The 21,399-nt window shown below is 54.5% G+C and overlaps 1 protein-coding gene across 9 annotated transcripts in view; it reads right to left on the reverse strand.

The window, feature by feature from the left end:
- LOC127046423 (C-type lectin domain family 4 member F-like) overlaps positions 1-21,399 on the reverse strand; it is a 167,724-nt gene that overhangs the window by 53,704 nt on the left and 92,621 nt on the right. For 4 of the 9 annotated variants that reach the window (XM_050943445.1, XM_050943442.1, XM_050943438.1 and 1 more), the window contains exons 3-7: positions 15,404-15,520; positions 14,131-14,238; positions 12,659-12,799; positions 11,708-11,859; positions 10,779-10,897 (exon numbers count right to left, since the gene is read on the reverse strand). In XM_050943445.1, coding sequence (XP_050799402.1) covers positions 10,779-10,897; positions 11,708-11,859; positions 12,659-12,799; positions 14,131-14,238; positions 15,404-15,520 — 637 coding nt within the window. Of the gene's footprint in view, positions 1-9,425; positions 9,880-10,778; positions 10,898-11,335; positions 11,357-11,707; positions 11,860-12,658; positions 12,800-14,130; positions 14,239-15,403; positions 15,521-21,399 lie in introns of those variants that run through there. The other 5 variants (XM_050943444.1, XM_050943440.1, XM_050943443.1 and 2 more) reach the window with 4 other exon arrangements.

Raw genomic sequence — 21,399 nt, forward strand, 5'->3', positions numbered from 1 at the left:
TGCAGAAAGGACCCACAGGCCAGTGATCAGGGGCTCAGCTCAGCGCAAAGGCAGGACAATGGCGAGGGACAATATCTATGAGAACATGCCGATGATGGAAGCTGCTCCCCGGCCCAAAGGTAAACACAAGAGTCTGCACCAGACCCTGAACTCCCGCTGGCCTCTCCTTGGCTTTGCAGTCTCTGCATAAGCGTCCTGGGCAGCGATCGCTTGCTCCACTGACCACGTCCCCAGAGCTCAGCCTTGTGCTGGCCAGACAGCACCACGGGCAGTGGGCGAGGGTGCTTGGTCAGTGCTTCCCAGTGCATTCTCTCCCCTGCCAGTCCCCAGCGGGAGAAGGGCACAGGGGGGAGAGATGGGAGTCCCTGCACAGCATCCCAGCCTCATGCTGGGCAGAGCAGTGCCATGGGCTGGCCATAAAAGCCATCCCGGCTCCCCCTCCCCAGCTCACTGCCACCATCAGCCTCTCCCAGGAGGAGATCACCAGGGTCGAATCCTCACAGCCCCCATCTCTGGGGACCAGCTCCCTCTCATCCCCTCATTTCACAGGGACACCTCCTTTCCTTACCCTCTTCCCCTTCCCTGCCCGAGCACATGCGTCTAACTGTGAGCAGAGGTAGGGAGATGTAGCTGTGTTAGCAGAGAAGGGTTTTCCCCAGGGCTCGGGGACGGGGGAAGGGAACCTGTTCGTTCAGGACAAGGTGCAAATGGAGTTGGAAGTTCTGAGATAAGGAGCAGGTTGCTTTCCTAAAGCTCACAGCACAAGGGGCCCCGTCAGGGCTTTGGCTGGGTGACTGGGCAACAAATTGGCAGATGAAATTCAGTGTTGATTAATGCAAAGTAATGCACATTGGAAAAGATAATCCCAGCTATACTTATAACACGATGGGGTATGAATTAGCTGTTTCCACTCAAGAGAGGGATCTTGGAGTCGTTGTGGACATTTCTCTGAAAACATCCACTCAATGTGCAGCGGCAGTCAAAAAAGCCAACAGAATGCTGGGAATAATTAAGAAAAAGACAGATGATAAAACAGAAAATATCATGTTGCCTCTATATAAATGCATAGTATACCTGCATCTTGAATAGTGCGTGCACATGTGGTTGCTCCATCTCAAAACAAATATATATTGAAATTGGAAACGTTTCAGAAAAGGGCAAAACAAACAAAAGGAAGTATTTCTTCACACAAACACACAGTCTGTCTGTGGAACTCCTTGTCTGAGAATGTTGTGAAGGCCAAGACTATAACAGACTACAAAAAGGACCTAGATAAGTTCATGACCAATAGGTCAATCAATGGCTATTAGCCAGGATGGGCAGGGATGGTGTCCCTGGCCTGTTTGCCGGAAGCTGGGAATGGGCGACAGGGGATGGATCACTTGATGATTCCCTGTTCTGTTCATTCCCTCTGGGGCACCTGGCACTGGCCACTGTCGGCAGACAGGACACTGGGCTGGATGGACCTTTGGTCTGACCCAGTCTGACCGTTTTAATGTTCTTACGTTTGGTTGGGCAGATGTCAGCTGAACAAGGGCCTGCTCCGGGGGTTGTTTATCCCCTTTGGTTTCAGTGCAATCCAGATGCCATGTGGCAGCTGTTCTGGATTTGAACACATGAAATATGCCCAGGAAGGGTCAGGAGACAAACAGGGAGACGGGGCTGATGGAAGTGGAGGGTGCGGTCGTAGGCAGCAGCAGCTACTCACTGAACTCAGCTAGGCTCTCTGCAGCGACAAAGGAAAAAACAAGGGGAATGTAGCCTGCGCTCGGTGACAGAGAAACTCCTCCCAGAATCTGTTTCAGGAAAGGCTGAGAACTGTAAACTCAGTACATTAGTGAGAGGCACCTTCACCCTTTGGTTAGAGTAAGAGAAGCCACTTCTGCAATGTAAGGGGATTATCTGGGCATCTGAGTGTTATCGGCTGGTTCCAGGAACCACACCCCATGAGGGAGCGGTGCGAGCTAATGGCTGAGGCCCAGATCAGACAGGCAGCGGATGCGGCATGCTGAGACTTTCAGGGAGAGGAGAATCTGACAGTCTTGCGTCTGCAAGCAGCTGCCGTTCACCTTGGGGAGACCAAATCCAGAGCACACTGAGCACACTTACTTCTGTCTACACATAGATCCTGGCTCGAATGCAGCTCTAGTCTTCTCCCTTTAATGTGCAAGGGAGACACAATCTTCAGGCTTTGCCTTGTGATTCGCCCCTTCCAGGGAGGAGCCCAGCAACCTAGGGATGGGTTATCAGACAGGGATGCTGTAGAAAGGCCCTTCTGAGCACACTGCTGCTGTCAGCCCCACTTTTCTCCTGCAAAGAATCATTTCCCCTCATTTCTCTGCCTCGTTGTTTTCATATTTTCTAAGTTGTTTAAGGTTCCTTTTCTCATTTAAAAATACTCCTTTGGGCCTGGACTGCACAAGCCCTAAACTTCCATCTCAAGAAATGCTTAGGCAGTGGGGGAAATCCTGCTCCCAGATCTCTCTCACAGGACACCTGCCTGGCACTAGAGTCACTCCTGATTTAGGGAGGGTCGCTTTTCACATTTGAGTTCCGGTCAGTTCTGACCTTATTTGGCCTCATTCCGCTGTTGTTGTTAACCACAATCAGGGAATAAGAGGCTGAGCAGCTATTGGATTTTGAGGGTGGAGTTTCCTCGGCCAGTGACATTTGAGCTGTAACTTTCCATGGATATGTTTCTTCTTCTTCTTCAAGGAAACCCTCCCGAGACATCAGTCCCTTGGCGGCACAGGGCTGGGGGCATTGTCGTCACTGCTGTCCTTCTCCTCCTGAGTCTGGCCCTGGCCACATCCCTCCTTGCTGTGATGCTTCTATGTAAGTTCAACTGCAGCTCCAAGCCCAACATTTGCCAACTTCCATACGGGCCAGCTGGCTCGACTGGGTGAGTAGGGGGGAGTGGCACCTCCACATTTCAGCAGAATATCGACCGCGTTTCCAGTCTGTCCCTCCAAATAAATCTCCTACTCCAGGGAGTTCGAATGGAGCTGTAAGATCTTGCCCTGCTGGTTTGATACTGGCACAAACTTTCTAAGTCTAACGATGGTCCAGCACTGGCACAGGTCACCTGGGGAGGCTGTGGAACCCCCATCACGGGAGGTTTTTAAAGACAAGTTAGACAAACTCTCTGCCCAGCAACCCCCGCATCCAGCCTAGGGCCACCATGCACTGCCCACCCCACCAGAGTTACCTGCGGGGGGCTCTGTCCTTCTCCCGCCACACCTCCTCCCAGCACATTCGGCCAGTCTTCCTGGCAGCCGGACCTGAGCGAGGAGCAGGAGGGAGCTGCATCTCACGTGGCTGAAGCCTGTCGCTCCAGGTCACTGCTCTGTGCAGTGCAGCAGCTGCTTGAAAGAGCCTGGCTGGGGCGCGGCACTGGGATGCCCAACTAGGGCCCTGCTGCTGGGGACAGGGGCTGAGTGAGCCGGAAATGTGCCGGGGAGTCAGGGGACTCCAGGTTGCTCGACCTCTGTCCCTGGTAGCCTGGCCTTGATGGAGTAGCCCGTGCCACCATCTCCCCAACCAGGCTCTCTCAGGTAGTCACTGCGCTGCACAGAGCAGAGACCCTGAGCAGCCAGCATGAGAAGTGTTTGGTCCTGCCCCCTCCACTTCCTGCCCGGGCCCAGCTGCCAGGGATGGGGCCGAGCGTGCCGAGGGTCAGTGTCAGCGGGAGAAGGACAGAGCCCCTCTTCCTCCTCCTGCCGCCGGCATGCCAAGCAGAAATCTGGGGGGCTTCACCCTGCACACACCCCCATGCATCTCCTCTGGCGAGTGGGTTCTGGAGAGTTTGCTTGCTGGCTTGCGGTGTTCAGTGTGCAGAGGCTGGTACGGGCCGTGCGCTGAGAGATGCAGAGCCTGTGATCACATTAGATCAGGAACGGGGCTTCCCTGGTTAGGGGGCCTACAAAGGCAGCCAAGCTGTGGGAAAGAAGCCAGCAAACAACTGGGAACAGAGGAGTTAGCGTGCGGGATTGTACGGAGAGTTTGGGGGAGGGGCGGTGGCATTCTGTTTTTGTGTGGTGTGGGGTTTTCTTTCTCCTCGACAGGCGCTTAGGCTGGAAGGGTGTGAGAGATACAGAGACAGCCGTGGTAGTGACCCAGGCAATGAAAGAGACAGTGACCAGATGACCCGATGTGGAAGCTGCGGGATGTACGTGTTCCTGATGCAGGTACCTGAAAAGAGCTTGTTTGTATGAAATGCCGCCTGAGAGAGCTGATGGAAGAGAAGAGCCGAGGTTTGGAGATGGAGGTGGTAACGATGGTTGAGTTTGAAGGGGATTTGAGCAGATGATGGAGGGAAGGCGAGAGGAGGCTGAAGGGAGAACTCAGGACTGGCAGAGCCAAGCTGGACTGGAGAACACGGAGGGGAGACTGCTGGGTGAGCAAAGTGGCCAGTGGAAAGGTGATTGAGAACCGGGCAGAGGAAAAGACCAGCTAGTGAGGGAGAAGCAGAGCTCAGGAATACGTTTGCTGAGTTGGAAAGTGAAGAAGGTTGCAGAAGGGAGTAGCAGAAGGTGGGAGGGCCAGGGAGAAGAGAAGAGCAGCTAGTCCTACAAGAAGAGGGGAAGAGTCAATGTACATACCCAGAGTTCGGAGCCCCAGGAGGACAGAGGATGACTTGCAGTAGATCACAAGGGAGAACAAAAGACAAGAGGACTTGCATTCAGAAGGAACAGGAGGAAGGCTGGGGATTGGCACCAACACCAGGAAGAGGCAGGTCTACGTGACTGGTGACTCTTTACTGAGAAGAATGGACAGGTCTGGCGCCAGAGCTGATCCAGGGAACAGAAGGGTGAGGTGTCTGCTGGGAGCTAAGTTATGGGATGTGGACCTGATGCTCAAGGGGATCCTAATGGGAGCACAAAGGAATCCACTGATTGTCCTTCATGTGAGAACCAATGACACTGCTAGATTTTTGCTGGAACGGATCAAGGGAGATGATGCCAGGCTGGGGAAGACACTTAAAGAAGTGGAGGCTCAGGCGATCTTCAATGGGATTCTACCTGTCCCTGGATGAGAACAGAGAAGGGAACAGAAGAGGGAAGGAGAATGGACATCAAGAGGAAAGAGAGTTCCCAAACCAATGATGCTAACACTCAAGTAGTAGGTGATACTGGCAGTAGGATGACTGTGCCTAATCGGGTGAGGAGACCTGTCAATGCCGAGCGCAAACAACTAAGGTGTCTGTACACCAATGCAAGAAGTCTGGGGAACAAAATGGAGGAACTAGATCTACTGGTGTAGGAAGTGAAACCAGATGTTACAGGGATAACAGAAACATGGTGGAATAGTAGCCAGGATTGGAGTACAGACAATGGAGAGTATGTGCTGTTCAGGAAAGACAGAAATGAAGGTGAAGGTGGTGCACTAGCATTGTATATTGATGAGGAGATAGACTGACTGTAAAGAAATTGGAAGTGCTGCAACGGATAAATGAGAGACTGGGTCAAAATCACTTTGGGGAAGAAAGCTACCACAGGCTCCCCCTGAGATAGTGCTTGGGGTCTGCTACAGACCCCCAGGATCCTATCTGGATATGGATAGAGACCTCTGGAAAAACTTTAATGATATAGTATCAGAGGGGTAGCCATGTTAATCTGGATCTGTAAAAAGCAACAAAGAGTTCTGTGGCACCTTAAAGACTAACAGATGTATTGGAGCATGAGCTTTCGTGGGTGAATACCCACTTTGTCAGACACATGTAATGGAAATTTCCAGAGGCAGGTATAAATATGCAGGCAAGAATCAATATGGAGATAACGAGGTTGTTAGTTCAATCAGGGAGGATGAGGCCCTCTTCTAGCAGTTGAGGTGAGAACACCAAGGGAGGAGAAACTGCTTTTGTAGTTGGCAAGCCATTCACAGTCTTTGTTTAATCCTGAGCTGATGGTGTCAAATTTGCAGATGAACTGAAGCTCAGCAGTTTCTCTTTGAAGTCTGGTCCTGAAATTTTTTTGCTGCAGGATGGCTACCTTAAAATCTGCTATTGTGTGTCCAGAGAGGCTGAAGTGTCTCCTATAGGTTTTTGTATATTGCCATTCCTAATATCTGAGTTGTGTCCATTTATCCTTTTACGTAAGGACTGTCCAGTTTGGCCAATGTACATAGCAGAGGGGCATTGCTGGCACATGATGGTGTATATTACATTGGCGGATGTGCAGGTGAATGAACTGGTGATGGTGTGGCTGATCTGGTTAGGTCCTGTGATGGTTTCGCTGGTGTAGATATGCTCCAGGTTGGAGGTTGTCTGTGGGCGAGGACTGGCCTGCCTCCCAAGGTGTGTGAAAGCGAGGGATCATTGTCCAGGATAGGTTGTAGATCACTGATAATGCGTTGGAGGGGTTTTAGCTGGGGACTATATGTGATGGCCAGTGGAGTTCTGTTGGTTTCTTTCTTGGGCTTATCTCGCAGTACGAGGCTTTTGGGTACACATCTGGCTCTGTTGACCTGTTTCCTTATTTCCTCATGTGACAAAGTGGGGGGGTTTCTTGGGGTTTTCTGTGTTTTCCAGTGGTTTGCATGCATGGGGGTTGGGACTCAGTATCCCCAGGTGTTACTGGTTTAACAAGGTAAGGGGAGAGGGAGTTTGTTGTTACAGAGGACCAGAGAGGAACTCGGGACCCGGCCGATGGCCTGGAGGATGGAGACCCCAGCGACTGGTGACCTGGTGACCTGAAGACCCAGCTCAGGAGACACAGCCGGTTCTGGCCAGTGGGAGGACAATGGGCTGCGGGGAGAAGACCCCGGTGACCAGACCAGCCGGTTCCAGCCAGAGGGGCCAGAGGAGGGCTGAGAAGAGAGGAGACCCAGGCCTTCCTGTTTACAACCCTGTTTACCTGGAGAGAAGACAATGGACAGAGGGGGCTTGGGGCCTGCAATATCGGAGGCCCAGCTGGGAAGCAGGGGGGCTCGGGGCTGGAGAGGGGGAGCAGGCAGAGCCCACCTGGCTGCAGGGGGACTGGGATGTGCTGGGCTGAGGGAGGCCAGGCCTGAGGCCCTGAGAGTTTCCTGTGCTGGGTTCAACTCTCAATAAACCCTCCTGTGTTACGCTGGCTGAGAGTCGCTCCGGGCTAGAGAACAGGGTTGCATCAGCCCCTTCGGGGTTGAAGAGGCCCAGGGGGCCCAGAGCGAGGGGACTCCCTGAGGGGGCCCACGGCAGAGACAGACGTGCTAAGGCTCAGAGAGGTGCAGCTCCAGGAGGTGGAGGGGCCTGGCCCCGAGAGCGAGTGGCCCCCCGAGAAGGGCTGTTGCACTGAAAGGGGCACCCCCCACGGACTGCACGGGGCCAAGAGTTGGCACGATCTATGAGTTCGTGACACCTCATGCAGGTATCACAGTTTTGAGAGTGCTTGGTGACGATCTTGTAGGTGTTGGTCTCTGTCTGAGGGGTTGGAGCAGATACGGTTGTACCTCAGTGCTTGGCTGTAGACCAGGGATCAGCAACCTATGGCATGTGTGCCAAACACGGCACGCAAGCAGATTTTGAGTGGCACGCAGCTGCCTGCCGCGGTCCTGCCCCCCTGCCCCACTCAGCCCCCCTGCCCACTGCCCCTCCCCCTCTCCGTCCCTGCGCCAATCAGCTGATGGTCCTAAGCGAGGGGGAGGGGGTAGGGCGGCAGCCTGCACACAGCTCTGTAGGGACGGTGCCTGGGGGAAGGGGGTGGAACAGGGCACATCCCTTCCAGCCCCCTGCCATGAGCCACTCAGGGCAGGGGGCTGGGAGCACCCCAGCCCTCCGCCCAGCACCCCAGCCTTCTGCCCAGCACCCTCACATGCTCCAGCCTTCTGTCCTGAACCTCCACACCCCAACACACACTCAGCCTTTTGCCCTGCACCCCCACAGCCCCCATCCCTCTGTCCTGAACCCTGAACCCCCCCACACATGCTCTACACCCCAGCCCTCTGCCTTGATCCATGAACCCCACCCCCCATACCGCAGCCTTCTGCCCTGAGACCCCCCCAGGTCTGGGGTCCCGGTCGCAGGCCTTGCTTAGCCCGCTGCCGGCCTAGGTGAACAGAACCCCAGGCTGGCAGCGAGATGAGCAGGCTGGCGGCATAAAATCAGCATTTTAATTTAATTTTAAATGATGCTTCTTAAACATTTTGAAAACCTTGTTTACTTTACATGCAACAATAGTTTAGTTATATATTATAGACTTATAGAAAGAGACCATTTAAAAACCTTAACATGTATTACTGGCACGCAAAACCTTCAATTAGAGTGAATAAATGGACTTGGCACAGCACTTCTGAAAGGTTGCCGATCCCTGCTGTAGACGATGGATTGTGTGGTGTGCCCGGGGTGGAAGCTGGAGGCATGAAGGTAGGCATAGCGGTCGGTGGGTTTTCGGTATAGGGTGGTGTTAATGTGACTGTCACTTATTTGCATAGTGGTGTCTAGGAAGTGGACCTCCCATGTAGATTGGTCCAGGCTGAGGCTGATGGTGGGGAGGAAACTGTTGAAATTGTAGTGGAATTTTTCCAGAGTTTCCTTCCCATGGGTCCAGGTAATGAAGATGTCGTCAATGTAGCGTAGGTACAGAAGGGATGTGAGTGGATGAGAGCTGAGGAAGTGTTGTTCCAGGTCAGCCATAAAAATGTTGGCATATTGTGGGGCCATGCGGGTACCCATAGTGGTGCCACTGATCTGGAGATATATTTTGTCATCAAATTTGAAATAGTTGTGTGTGAGGATAAAGTCACAGAGCTCAGCAACCAGTTGCGCTGTGTCATTATCAGGGATACTGTTTCTGACAGCTTGTATTCCATCTGTGTGTGGGATGTTTGCGTAGAAAGCCTCTACATCCATGTTGGCTAGGACGGTGTTTTCTGGGAGATCACCAATGCATTGTAGTTTCCTCAGGAAATCAGTGGTGTCACGGAGATAGCTGGAAGTGCTAGTGGCATAGGGTCTGAGTAGAGAGACCACATATCCGGACAGTCCTTCAGTGAGAGAGCCAGTGCCAGAGATGATGGGGTGTCCAGGATTTCCAGGTTTGTGGATCTTGGGTAGGAGATAGAATAACCCCGGTCGGGGCTCTAAGGGAGTGTTGATTTGTTCCGGTGTTAGTGTAGGGAGTGTCCTAAGTAGATGGTGCAGTTTCTTAGTATATTCCTCAGTGGGATCTGAGGAAAGTGGCCTGTAGAATTTGGTATTGGAGAGTTGTCTGTCAGCCTCCTTCTGGTAGACTCCTGAGGGTCACAATGACAGTCTGGACCTATACATAGAATGCTTCCGCCGACATGCACAGGCAGAAATTGTGGAAAAACAACATTGCTTGCTTCATAACCTAAGTCGTGCAGAACGCAATGCCATCCACAGCCTCAGAAACCACTCTCACATTATAATTAAAGAGGCTGATAACGGAGGTGCTGCTGTCATCATAAACTGATCTGACTACCAGAAGTCAAGAAAATCATTATTTATTGGGTGATTGTGAAACAATAACTCCACGATCCAAAGATTTTATTCAGTGACAGACCTGGAAACATACAAATTACAGAGCCAGCCACACTGAGCAGCATAAGGCAGCTGTCGCTGCTAAAGCCAGAAATATCACAGCAATACAAAGCATCGCTGCGATGCACATCCCATGTGGCCCCCTCCAGTGCACAGGGCTCCTCATCGGCAGGTGGCTGGAAAACATGCTCCATAGCTTGGAAATTAAGGCGCTTTCTGAGGTGCTGGGACCTGCATATCACAGCCCAGCCTATCCATGGGCCTGCTTACAAATCCACCTGAAAGACCGAAAGCACTTGACATCATTCCACAAATTCTGGATGCTTGGCTCGGTACAAACACAGTCTTCTCCACCACCTCTATCCGGATCGTAATTGTTTGGCTCATTCTCCACCCAGAACCTACAGATCAGAGTGTTAATGTCTCAGAGGAGAACCACAGCCAATTCCTGAGCTCAGTTCTGCTCTGTGGACTCTGTTGTTGGCAGGGGAACAAGACACTCAGCAGTGACGTGGTGAAGCGACGCACCCCCAGCCACCCCTCAGAGTTCTCCACAGCTCTTGTGGCCATGGTAACAAAGGGCTTCGGATGGCCAGGGGTAGCAACTGCCCTGCGTCTGACAGGCCAGCAAAGAGCCAAAGTCAGTGTGTGGCTCCAAATGCTGAGCAGCAGCAACTCAGATCTCAGTGCCCAGAACCAGAGCAGGTGGCACAGCACGTCCCAGGCACCCCCGAGATGGGAACGCAGGAATGGGAAGAGAGGGCAGCGGGGGTCAGTCAGTAACTTCTCCCTGGTCCTGCTTACGGGCCTCACCCACAGCCCACTGAGGTCACTGCACCGACTGCAGCTGGCTCTGGCCATGTCCCCGGCCCCACAGCCTCCCCTTGCCCAGCCTGCCAGAGGGGAGAGTGCAGGGCAATCCCAAGGAGAGCGGGAACCTGCCGCTCACTCCAGACTCCCCTGGCTGTACTGAGTTGACTTGGGGCCAGGTCCTCAGCTGGTGTAAATCCCTGTGGTTCATTCAAGTCAATGCCGAGTTACCCCAGGGGAGGCTCTGGCCCTGGATCTCAGTGGGCACTGAACACACACTCCATGTTTAGGCTCCTGCTCTAAGCAAAGGGGCATTAGCAGAAATTCCTGAGAGGATTCACTGCTGTCGTGGCAGCGCCCGGGGGCCTCCCTCAGGATCGGGCCCACGGTGCCGGGTGCTGCATAGACACAAGGGGCCGTACAGACCCTGCCTGAGAGAGCTTGTGACCAAACATGTAATAAATACTCACTTCTCTCAAGCTTTACTCACCCCCTGCTTGCGTCTGCTCTGTATTCTGTGCCATCCGCCCAGCGCCAGCTGCCTTCTGTCTCCCGGTCGGTGAGTCCAATCCAGTGAGCTTTTCCCTTGGTCTTGCTGGAGAGAAACTCCTGCACAACACAGTTTGCAGCATGTGCAGGTCACCCAAGAGAGGCTGCAGGATGCAGCGGCAGCTGCCTGGGCTGAACAGATTTTGAAGGAGAGGAAAGGGCGTCTGGTGGTGTGAGCAGGGCACTGGGCTGAGGGAGACGTGGTGTCCTGCCCCCGACGCTGACAGTGACTAGCTGGGAGACCCCAACGGAGCCCTGGAGCAGCTCTGTGTGTGTGTCTGCATCTGTGTCACACCAGGGCCCTGCCCTTGCAGGAAGCAAAGCTCAAAGCAGAGAACTGTGTGCAAAGTCTGGCCCTGCTGGAGGTGGGATTTTCCTCCTCAGAAAGTGCTGCAGAGGCCTGGGGTGAGGGCTACAGTGGGCACGTGGGGAGAGAGAGGATTCTGTGAGAGGTGCATGGCCCCTTGCACACAAACCTTCCAGATACAGGCTTCTAGATTGTCCAGCAGGAACTCAGGCCTGGGGACAGGGATCAAAGGGGTCCTCACTGGGAAAGGTGATTGGGTTTCCAGGAAATGCTACATTGGAAGTAGGGAAAATCAGAAATGAGCCTGACCCCAAATCCCACTTCCCCAGCACCCCAGACTCCGGGAAGTCCAGATCCTGGCTCTGTTCCTCTACTGCATCTCTGCTTTTAAACTGATGGGTGAATCCCCCATGTCAGGTTCCAAGGCTTCGCATCCCTTGTGGGATAATTTGCCACAAGACACATCACAGATTTGCAACCTCAGCTGCCACCTTCCACCTCCTTCTGGTATGAAACAAGGCACTGACCCATTATCCAACCCCCTGGGAGGTTCCTGCGCTCACCTGTTCCGCCTGGGAGGAGACAGAGGTCAGGTGCGAGTCCTGAGACACACAGAACCGCTCGGCCTCATCCCACGACTTTTCTTCTTGTGAAAAGTAATAGAGGTTCCCCCCGTAAAACCTCCAGCCCCTGGAGAGCTTTGTCAGCACGTCACCTAGGAGCAGAGACTGAGGTGAGAAGCCCAGGCTAAAGTCACAGGGACACACACAGGGAACTCAGGGTTTCCAGTGTTGCATTTCCCCTGCCTTTCAGCTGCCCCCAGCCCAGGGAGCTTCTGAATCCTAATTCTCCAGCATCACATCCACCATAAGTAACTTTTGTGTCACATGATGGATCGCAAAGAGTGCTGCAGAAAGCAGTCACCACGGGGTCACTGCCCCAGCACTGAAATGCAGCTGCATCTGGGCTGGAGCATGGGCGCTGGTCCCAGTGCAGAGCAGCACGGCTGTAATGGGAAAGGGGAGACTCACTGTTCAGCTGAGCTGGCAGGGGGAGTTCAGGAGGGGGGTGAATGTAGCTGCAGAAGGTGGAACATCCCCTGGTTCTGCACCAACAATTTTCATTGATCATAAGTGGTGAAGGTCTCGGGTCTTTTAACTTTGGCATCTCCCCCAACACCCTGCCGGGGGCGCTGGCTCAGCGATGGTTCTGAAAGTAACGCCCCATACGCTGAAATGCCAGGGTCACTTTTTGCGTGTGACCTGACAGGTTTGGAGCATCTAAGAAGAGCTGACAGCTGGGTGCTCCCATTACGCTAACGAGGCCTAGGGTGTAATTTAACTCCACACCGATCACCACGGTGTGGGCACAGGTGCAGCCACCGGTGATTTTCAATGGAAGAGAACTCGGTGCTCAAGAAAGTCACTGCGTTGTCAGCCTGGGAGCCTGAAATCCTCCGTTCATCCTCAGCACCAGCAGAAACGGCACCAGCCAGCACTGCAGCTAGTACTTACTGTAGCGACCTTGCACTGCTGCTCGCGCTGCACTGACGTTGTCCAGCCGGATCTGGATTTCTCCATATGCTGCACTGTCGTTATCCAGCTGGGCTTTCAGCAGCCAGACTCCTGCCTGCGCTTCATCCAATAGCTGCAGACCTAGAAGAAAGTCACAGCGACGTCAGTGGAGATGCAGAACACTTGATTATCAGCACGTGCAATAGAGCAGCACCTGCAGGCCCCTGTGTGCCAGGTGCTGTATGGACAGGAGGGGACAGTCCCTGCTCTCAACAGCTCACAGTCAAAATAGACACGAGGTGGGAGAAATAAAGGATGATATCCCTGGAGGGGAACTGAGGTGCAAGGAGAAGTGACCATGATCACACAGGAAGTTTGCAGCAGAGCTGGGAATTACCCTCAGCTCTCCTGAATTCTAGCCCTGTCCCCCCAGTCTCCCCATCCACCTCTTCCCAATCGTTCCCACCTTGTGAGCTGTGAGTGGGGCCCCTGCAGCATGGGGCAGAAGCCCAGGCTAAAGTCACAGGGACACACACAGGGAGCTCAGGGTTTCTAGTGTTGCATTTCCCCTGCCCTTCAGCTGCCCCCAGCCCAGGGAGCTTCTGAATCCTAATTCTCCAGCATCACATCCACCATAAGTAACTTTTGTGTCACATGATGGATCGCAAAGAGCGCTGCAGAAAGCAACTCAGAAGCTCCCTGGGGCTGCAAGAACATCCGTGGCCCCGAGCCCTGGCCCTGAGCTCCAGGCTGGGATTTTGAACAGCCCAGCGTTCAGGCGAGTTCTGTGCCAGGGTTCAGTTCAGGCCCATTTTCTGACTGGTCGCTGAATAACCTGATCCATGGACGGGTTTGTGTGTGCAGCCCTGTGCCAGACAGACAGACAGACAGTTTTGAGACCTGGCCACAAGGGGGCGCTCTGCCTCCAGCAATGGGACTGTGGCAGGTACCCAAATTATTGGAGCTGCACAGGGAGGGCTCAGGGACTGAGAGGGGGGGCAAATTGAGACCCACGAGTGCAGCTCCACTGACGTCCTGCCTACACCAGGGTCTGAATTCGGCCCTGTATGTCTCATGAGCTGCATCCGTCTTTCCCGCCAATGCAACCCTGACAATACAGGGGCCAAGGCGAAAACTATGGAGCAAAGGGAGCAACAGTGAAAGGACGGAAGATGTTGACCACTAGGCATCCTGCGTAGGAGCATGGGGTGGATGCAGCCAGCCTGCCACTGCCAGGAAGTGAGCTAGGAGGGAGCCTGGAGCAGCCACTTGTCCCTGGGAACAGAGCCTCCATTGGCAGAGGAAGGTGCAGAGCAGCAGCTCATTAGACAGGGGACAGGACCACCTGGCAGGGAAGTGTATGGAGGGGAGCAGGATGATGCCAGGCACCCACCATCCCTGTAGGCAGGAGAGTGCTCAGCTTCCAGGCCAAGGGAGGGGAACTGACTCTGATGCCTCGTCCTGCGACTTACTGTCCGATCCCTTTGCTGACAGGTCCGAGGAGTTGTCACGCTGCAGAGAGACTTGGAGCTTCTGCACCGCTTCTTCAACCGCTTGCAGCTTGCTCTGTGCCCGGAGATCTAGAAATCACATGTCTGCAGGTCAGAGACTGAACCGAACTGCGGCTGGAGACCAGCCACATGCAGAGAAGGAATATGGTCTGAGCGCAAGGCTGTTCTCTATGACGTCTTTTATTTTAATCTTGTACAGCTTCTCTCCCGAGGAGGGACACCGGCACAGCCAAGGCCCCATTCAGGGCTCTCTCCTGGTGTATGTTGCAGAGCAGTGACTTGGAGTGGCCGGCTTCAGCCTCATGAGACGCGGCTCCCTCCTGCTCCTAGCCCTGGACCGACTGCCAGGAAGAGCAGCCGAATGTGCTGAGGTGAGGGGAGAGGCGCAGCAGAAGAAAGACAGAGCCCCCCACAGGTAACTCTGGCAGGGCAGGGAGTGCATGGTGGCCCTGGGCTGGGTGCGGCGGTCGCTGGGCAGAGGAGACACGTGGGGTGGTCACGTGTCTTCTCCTTTAGATTGTGGCCCCCCAGCACGGGGAAGCACCAGTCGTCTTTGCCACTCACTGCCCCTAAGGAACAGGGGCTTCTCCCCTCTCTCCTCCAAGAGCTCTCCACTCCAGCTCCCTGTTTTCAGCTGTTTGCTGGCTCCAGGGCAGGGACTCTTTGGCAGAGCAGGGAATTAAACCCAGCAGTCTGAGCCCCAGACAAGTGTCCGAACCACGGGGCCATCCGGTCTCTCCATAGGGCATTTCAGTTGTGCCGTGAGGATGCCTGGGGCTGAGGCTCGTGCTGGTGATATGTGGTCAGGAAAGGACCCAGCGTGACCCTCAAAGCGCAGATTGAGCATGTGGGGCAGCCACATGTGATTTGAAGTCCCTGAGCTGATGCTCAGGCAGGATGAAGCTCACCCAGACCATCCCTGACAGGTGGTTGTCTAACCTAGCCTTAAAAACCTCCCGTGATGGGGATTCCACAGCCTCCCCAGGTGACCTGTGCCAGTGCTGGACCATCGTTAGACTTAGAAAGTTTGTGCTAATATCAAACCAGCAGGGCAAGATCTTACAGCTCCATTCGAACTCCCTGGAGTAGGAGATTTATTTGGAGGGACAGACTGGAAACGCGGTCGATATTCTGCTGAAATGTGGAGGTGTCCCCACACCCACCCGCCCAGTCAAGCCAGCTGGCCTGTATGTAAGTTGACAAACATTGGGCTTGGAGCTGCAGTTGAACTTACATAGAAGCGTCACAGCAAGGAGGGACGTGGCCAGGGCCAGACTCAGGAGGAGAAGGACAGCAGTGACGATGCCCCACCCCTTGTGCCACCAAGGGACCGATGTCTTGGGAGCGTTTTCTTGAAGGGGAAGAAGAAACGTATCCATGGAAAGTTACAGCTCAAATGCCACTGACTGAGGAAACTCCACCCCCCAAATCTAATACCTGCTCAGCCTCCTATTCCCTGACTGTGGTTAACAGCAACAGCGGACTGAGGCCAAATAAGGTCAGAACCGACAGGAACTCGAATGTGAAAAGCGACCCTCCCTAAATCAGGAGTGACTCTAGTGCCAGGCAGGCGTCCTGTGAGAGAGATGTGGGAGCAGGATTTTCCCCTGCCTAAGCATTTCTTGAGAGGGACGTTTAGGGGTTGTGAAGTCCAGGCCCAAAGGAGTATTTTTAAATGACTAAAGGAACCTGAAACAACTTATGAAATATGAAAACAACGAGGAAGTGAAATGAGGGGAAAATGATTCTTTGCATGAGAAAAGTGGGGCTGACAGCAGCAATGTGCTCAGAAGGGCCTTTCTACAGCATCCCTGTCTGATAACCCATCCTCAAGATGCTGGGCTCCTCCCTGCAAGGCAGCCAAGGGGCGAATCACAGGGCAAAGCCAGAAGATTGTGTCTCCCCTGCACATTAAAGGGGGAAGATTAGAGCTGCCTTCGAGCTAGGCTCTATGTGTAGACAGAAGTAAGTGTGCTCGGTATGCTCTGGATTTGGTCTCCCCAGGGTGAACGGCAGCTGCTTGCAGATGCAAGACTGTCAGATTCTCTTTGTCCTGATAGTCTCAGCCTGCCGCATCCGCTGCCTGTCTGATCTGGGCCTCAGCCATTAGCTCGCGCTGCTTTCCCATGGGGTGTGGTTCCTGGAAGCAGCAAAGAACACTCAGATGTCCAGATAATCCCCTTACATTGCAGAAGTGGCTTCTCTCACGCTAACCAAAGGGTGAAGCTGCCTCTCACTAATGTACTGAGTTTACAGTTCTCAGCCTTTCCTGAAACAGATTCTGGGAGAAATTTCTCTGTCACCCAGTGCACACTACATTTTTCCTTATGTTTTTTCACAGAGTCATAGAATCTCAGGGTTGGAAGGGACATCAGGAGGTATCTAGTCCAACACCCTGCTCAATGCAGGACCAATTCCCAACTAAGTCATCCCAGCCAGGGCTTTGTCAAGCCTGACCTTAAAAACCTCTAAGGAAGGAGATTCCACCACCTTCCCAGGTAACCCATTCCAGTGCTTCACCACCCTCCTAGTGAACTAGTGTTTCCTAATATCCAACCTAGACTCCCACTGCAACTTGAGATCATTGCTCCTTGTTCTGTCACCTGCCACCACTGAGAACAGTCTAGATCCATCTGTGACGAAGAGGAACTGCAAAATATGGCTGCTCCAAAAGCAGAACTATGCGGCCTCAAAAAAAGAAGAAAAAAAAAAAAGCCCAGCCATGGTGCAGGCCCTTGGAAAGCTGCAGCTGTATCATTCTGGGCAGCGCTTTACTGTGTATACTGACCACTCTCCTCCAACGTGGTGGCATCAAAAGCAAGGGGCTGAGGCCAAGCTGCTGGGAACAGAAACACCTGTTCAGAGGGTGGCCAAGGTCAAGCTGCGGGCTCTTAACCAAGACAGCCCAAATTGCAGCCCTCCAAACTGGAGCGCTGGGAAAAGACCCAATCCCAGTTTGAACCCCAGGGGTATTGGGGTGGCAAAAAGGGCACAGGCCGCATAAACTTTCCCACATGCAGGCTGCGAGTGCCATCAAGCACACTCAACCTAAGGGAGGGCATGAAACTGGACTGTCCTGGTGTAACTCCCACCAAGGAATGGGAGAGATGGTGGGTCACCCATGGGAACGTTGCTGGGTTCAAACTTCCCCAGGTCACTGGCTGAAGTGACCTCGCTGAGTTCGGTCTCGAAGGGGGGAGAGATGTGACGAACTGGGAATGTTCTTAATGTTTCCTCTGAATATTGTGTGGGTGCCTCAGTTTCTAACTGGACACTCTGTCGCCTAGCAACTAAACCTACTACTAGCTGGCTAAGAGTCACGTTGTCACGGAGTGTGGGGGAGTCCGGCCCTGCACCCCTCTTCCTGGGACCCACAGTGACTCTTAGCCAGCCAGTAAAACAGAAGGTTTATTGGACAACAGGAACACAGGTTACAGCAGAGCTTGCAGGCACAGTCAGGACCCCTCCACCGAGTCCTTCTGGGCTTTCAGGGTGCTTGGATCCTAGCTAGGATACCCTGAATTCCGCCCACACAGCCCCAAGCCCAAACTCAAACTGCTTCCCTCCTGCCACTCCCTTCCTTTGTCCCCTTCCCGGGCAAAGGTGTTGACGTTTCCCCTCCCTTACCTAGCTCAGGTTACAGGCTCTGGCATCGTCCATCTCCTAAAGTCCTCCCCTGCTCTCCCACTCCCCACACAGACAGTCCCTACTGCATCACATCTCTCCCCCCTTCGAGACTGAACTGAGCGGGGTCACTCTGCCCAGTGACCTGGGGAAGTTCAGGGTCCCCTCTCCGGGACAACGCGTCCGCTGTCAGGTTGGCACTTCCCTTCACATGGACCACGTCCATGTCATAGTCCTGCAAGAGCAGGCTCCACCTCAGGAGCTTGGCGTTGGCTCCTTTCATCTGGTGCAGCCAGGTCAGGGGAGAGTGGTCGGTGTACACGGTGAAGTGTCGCCCAAAGAGATATGGCTCTAGCTTCTTAAGGGCCCACACCATGGCCAGGCATTCCTTCTCGATGGCCGCGTAGCTTTGTTCCCGGGGTAGCAGCTTCTTACTCAGGTACACGATGGGATGTCTCTCCCCCTTTTCATCCTCCTGCATTAACACCGCCCCCAGTCCCGTGTCTGAGGCATCGGTGAACACCATAAAGGGTTTGTCAAAATCTGGGTTTGCCAGAACTGGGTCGCTAACCAGAGCCTCCTTCAGCGCCCGGAAAGCCTCCTGGCACTGCTCAGTCCAGATCACCTTGTCTGGCTTCCCCTTTTTGCACAGTTCAGTGATGGGGCCGGCTATGGCACTGAAGTGGGGCACGAACCTTCGATAGTACCCCGCCATCCCAATAAAGGCCTGGACCTGCTTTTTGGTTTGGGGAGCAGGCCAGTCTCTGATCACCTCCACCTTGGCTGGTTCCGGCTTCAGGCAGCCGCTCCCCACCCGATGGCCCAGGTAAGATACTTCAGCCATCCCCACCTTGCACTTCTCAGCCTTTACTGTTAACCCAGCCTTTCGGAGTCGGTCCAGGACTTGTTTAACCTGGGACACGTGGTCCTCCCAGGTCTGGCTGAAGACGCAGATGTCATCAATATACGCCATGGCAAAACTCTCCATCCCCTGCAGTAGCTGATCCACCAGGCGCTGGAAGGTGGCTGGCGCTCCCTTGAGGCCGAAGGGCAGGGTCAGAAACTCATCGAGCCCCAGAGGGGTGATAAAGGCCGATTTCAGCCTGGCATCTGCGTCCAGCGGCACTTGCCAGTAGCCTTTGGTAAGATCCATAGTGGTGAGGTACCGTGCACCTCCCAGCTTGTCTAAGAGCTCGTCAGGCCTGGGCATAGGGTAGGCATCAGATACGGTAATGGCATTGAGCTTTCGATAGTCCACACAGAACCGGATTGACCCATCCTTCTTGGGAACCAGCACTACTGGCGAGGCCCAAGGGCTGGAAGACGGCTGGATCACCCCCAAAGCCAGCATGTCCCTGACCTCTCTTTCAAGATCCTGGGCAGTTTTACCAGTGACCCGAAAAGGGGAGCATCTTATAGGGGGATGTGACCCGGTCACCACCCGGTGGACAGTCAAATTAGTGCGTCCAGGCTGGTTGGAAAACAGCTGTCGGTACAGATGCAGCACCCCTCTGATCTCAGCGTGCTGGCCCGGGGTCAGTTGCTCAGAGAGGGGAATCGCCTCCAGGGGGGAACCAGCTTTTGTCCCAGGGAATAGATCCACTAAGGGGTCATCTCCCTGCCCCTCCCAGTGTCCACACACGGCCAACACCACATTCCCCCTGTCATAGTATGGTTTCATCATGTTCACATGGTACACCCGACGGTGATGTGCCCGGTTTGACAGCTCCACCACATAGTTTACCTCATTCAGTTGCTTGATAACCTTGAAGGGCCCTTCCCAGGCGGCCTGGAGTTTGTTTCTCCTCACGGGGATAAGAACCATCACCTGATCCCCGGTGGCAAAGGTACGGGCTCGTGCTGTGCGGTCATACCAGACCTTCTGCCTCCTCTGGGCTCGGGCCAGATTCTCCCTGGCCAGGCCCATGAGCTCGGCCAGTCTTTCCCGGAAGGTCAGGACATACTCCACCACTGACTCTCCCTCGGGAGCGGCCTTCCCCTCCCATTCGTCCCTCATCAGGTCTAGGGGCCCCCTCACCCGCCTTCCATACAACAGTTCGAAAGGTGAAAACCCAGTAGATTCCTGGGGTACCTCCCTGTACGCAAACAGCAGGTGAGGTAAGTACTTGTCCCAATCTTGTGGATGCTGGTTCATAAATGTTTTTAGCATCATCTTCAGCGTCCCGTTGAACCTTTCTACCAGCCCGTTGGACTGGGGGTGATACGCTGAGGCCCAGTTGTGCTGGACCCCACATTTCTGCCATAAGGACCGGAGCAGGGCCGACATGAAGTTGGACCCCTGGTCCGTTAAGACCTCCTTGGGGAACCCCACCCGGCTGAAAATTGTCAGCAGCGCATCTGCCACTGTGTCTGCTTCGATAGAGGACAAGGCCACCGCCTCGGGGTAGCGAGTGGCAAAATCCACCACCACCAGGATGTATTTCTTCCCTGACCGGGTCGTCTTGCTGAGAGGTCCCACTATGTCCATGGCTACCTTCTGGAAAGGTTCTTCTATGATGGGTAAAGGCCTCAAAGCCGCTTTCCCCTTGTCCCGGGCCTTCCCCACCCTCTGGCAGGGGTCACAGGATTGGCAGTACTGTCGGACATGGGTAAAGACCCCAGGCCAGTAAAAGTTCTGTAGCAGCCTCTGCCTGGTGCGCCGGATTCCCTGGTGCCCTGCGAGAGGGATGTCATGGGCCAGGTACAACAGCTTGTGACGGAACTTCTGGGGAACCACCAGCTGCCTCCTGATCCCCCATGACTCTACTTCCCCTGGGGGAGCCCATTCTCGGTACAGGAACCCCTTCTCCCACAGGAACCTCTCCTTGCAACCTCTCCTCATGGTCTGTACCGCACTAAGGTCAGCCCGGTCCCTGTGCTTCCGCAAGGAGGGATCTTTCTGCAACTCGGCCTGGAACTCAGCAGCTGGGACAGGAATGGGGACCGGCTCTCTCTTGCTGGCTGGGTCTGAGGCCGCAGCCTCTCTGCACCGTGCCCCTGGGCGTTCCCCGCTCCCTGAGTTAGGGTCCTGCACCTCAGGTCGAGTACCTTCCCCGTTTTCGGGGTGCAGTGCCATTTGCCGACTCTGACTACGAGTCACGACCAGGGCACTCTGGGTGTTACTAGGCCAGTCCTCAAGGTCCCCTCCCATTAACACGTCAGTGGGCAAATATTGGTGTACCCCCACATCCTTGGGGCCCTCCTTGGCCCCCCATTTCAGGTGTACCCTTGCCACGGGTACCTTGAATGGGGTCCCGCCCACGCCCATCAGGGTCAGGTAGGTGTCGGGCACCATCCGATCTGAGGCCACCACCTCGGGCCGGGCCAGCGTCACCTCTGCGCCCGTGTCCCAGTACCCAGTGACCTTCCTCCCATCCACTTCCAGGGAAACAATGCACTCTTTCCGGAGGGGCAGCCCCGCGCCCACCCGGTAAACCAAAAACCCGGAACCGGGAGCATCCACAGGTGGTATGTTGCCAACCCCCCTTTCGTGGGAATGTAGCCCGTCCTCCGATTGGGTTTTTACCCAGTCCACCCTCTGCGGGTTGGGTCTGCTTGGTCTGTCCCTGAGCTTGGGGCACTGGGCCCGTATGTGACCTTGTTGGC

This window comes from Gopherus flavomarginatus, chromosome 3 (assembly GCF_025201925.1).
Source record: "Gopherus flavomarginatus isolate rGopFla2 chromosome 3, rGopFla2.mat.asm, whole genome shotgun sequence".
Lineage (NCBI taxonomy): Eukaryota > Metazoa > Chordata > Testudines > Testudinidae > Gopherus > Gopherus flavomarginatus.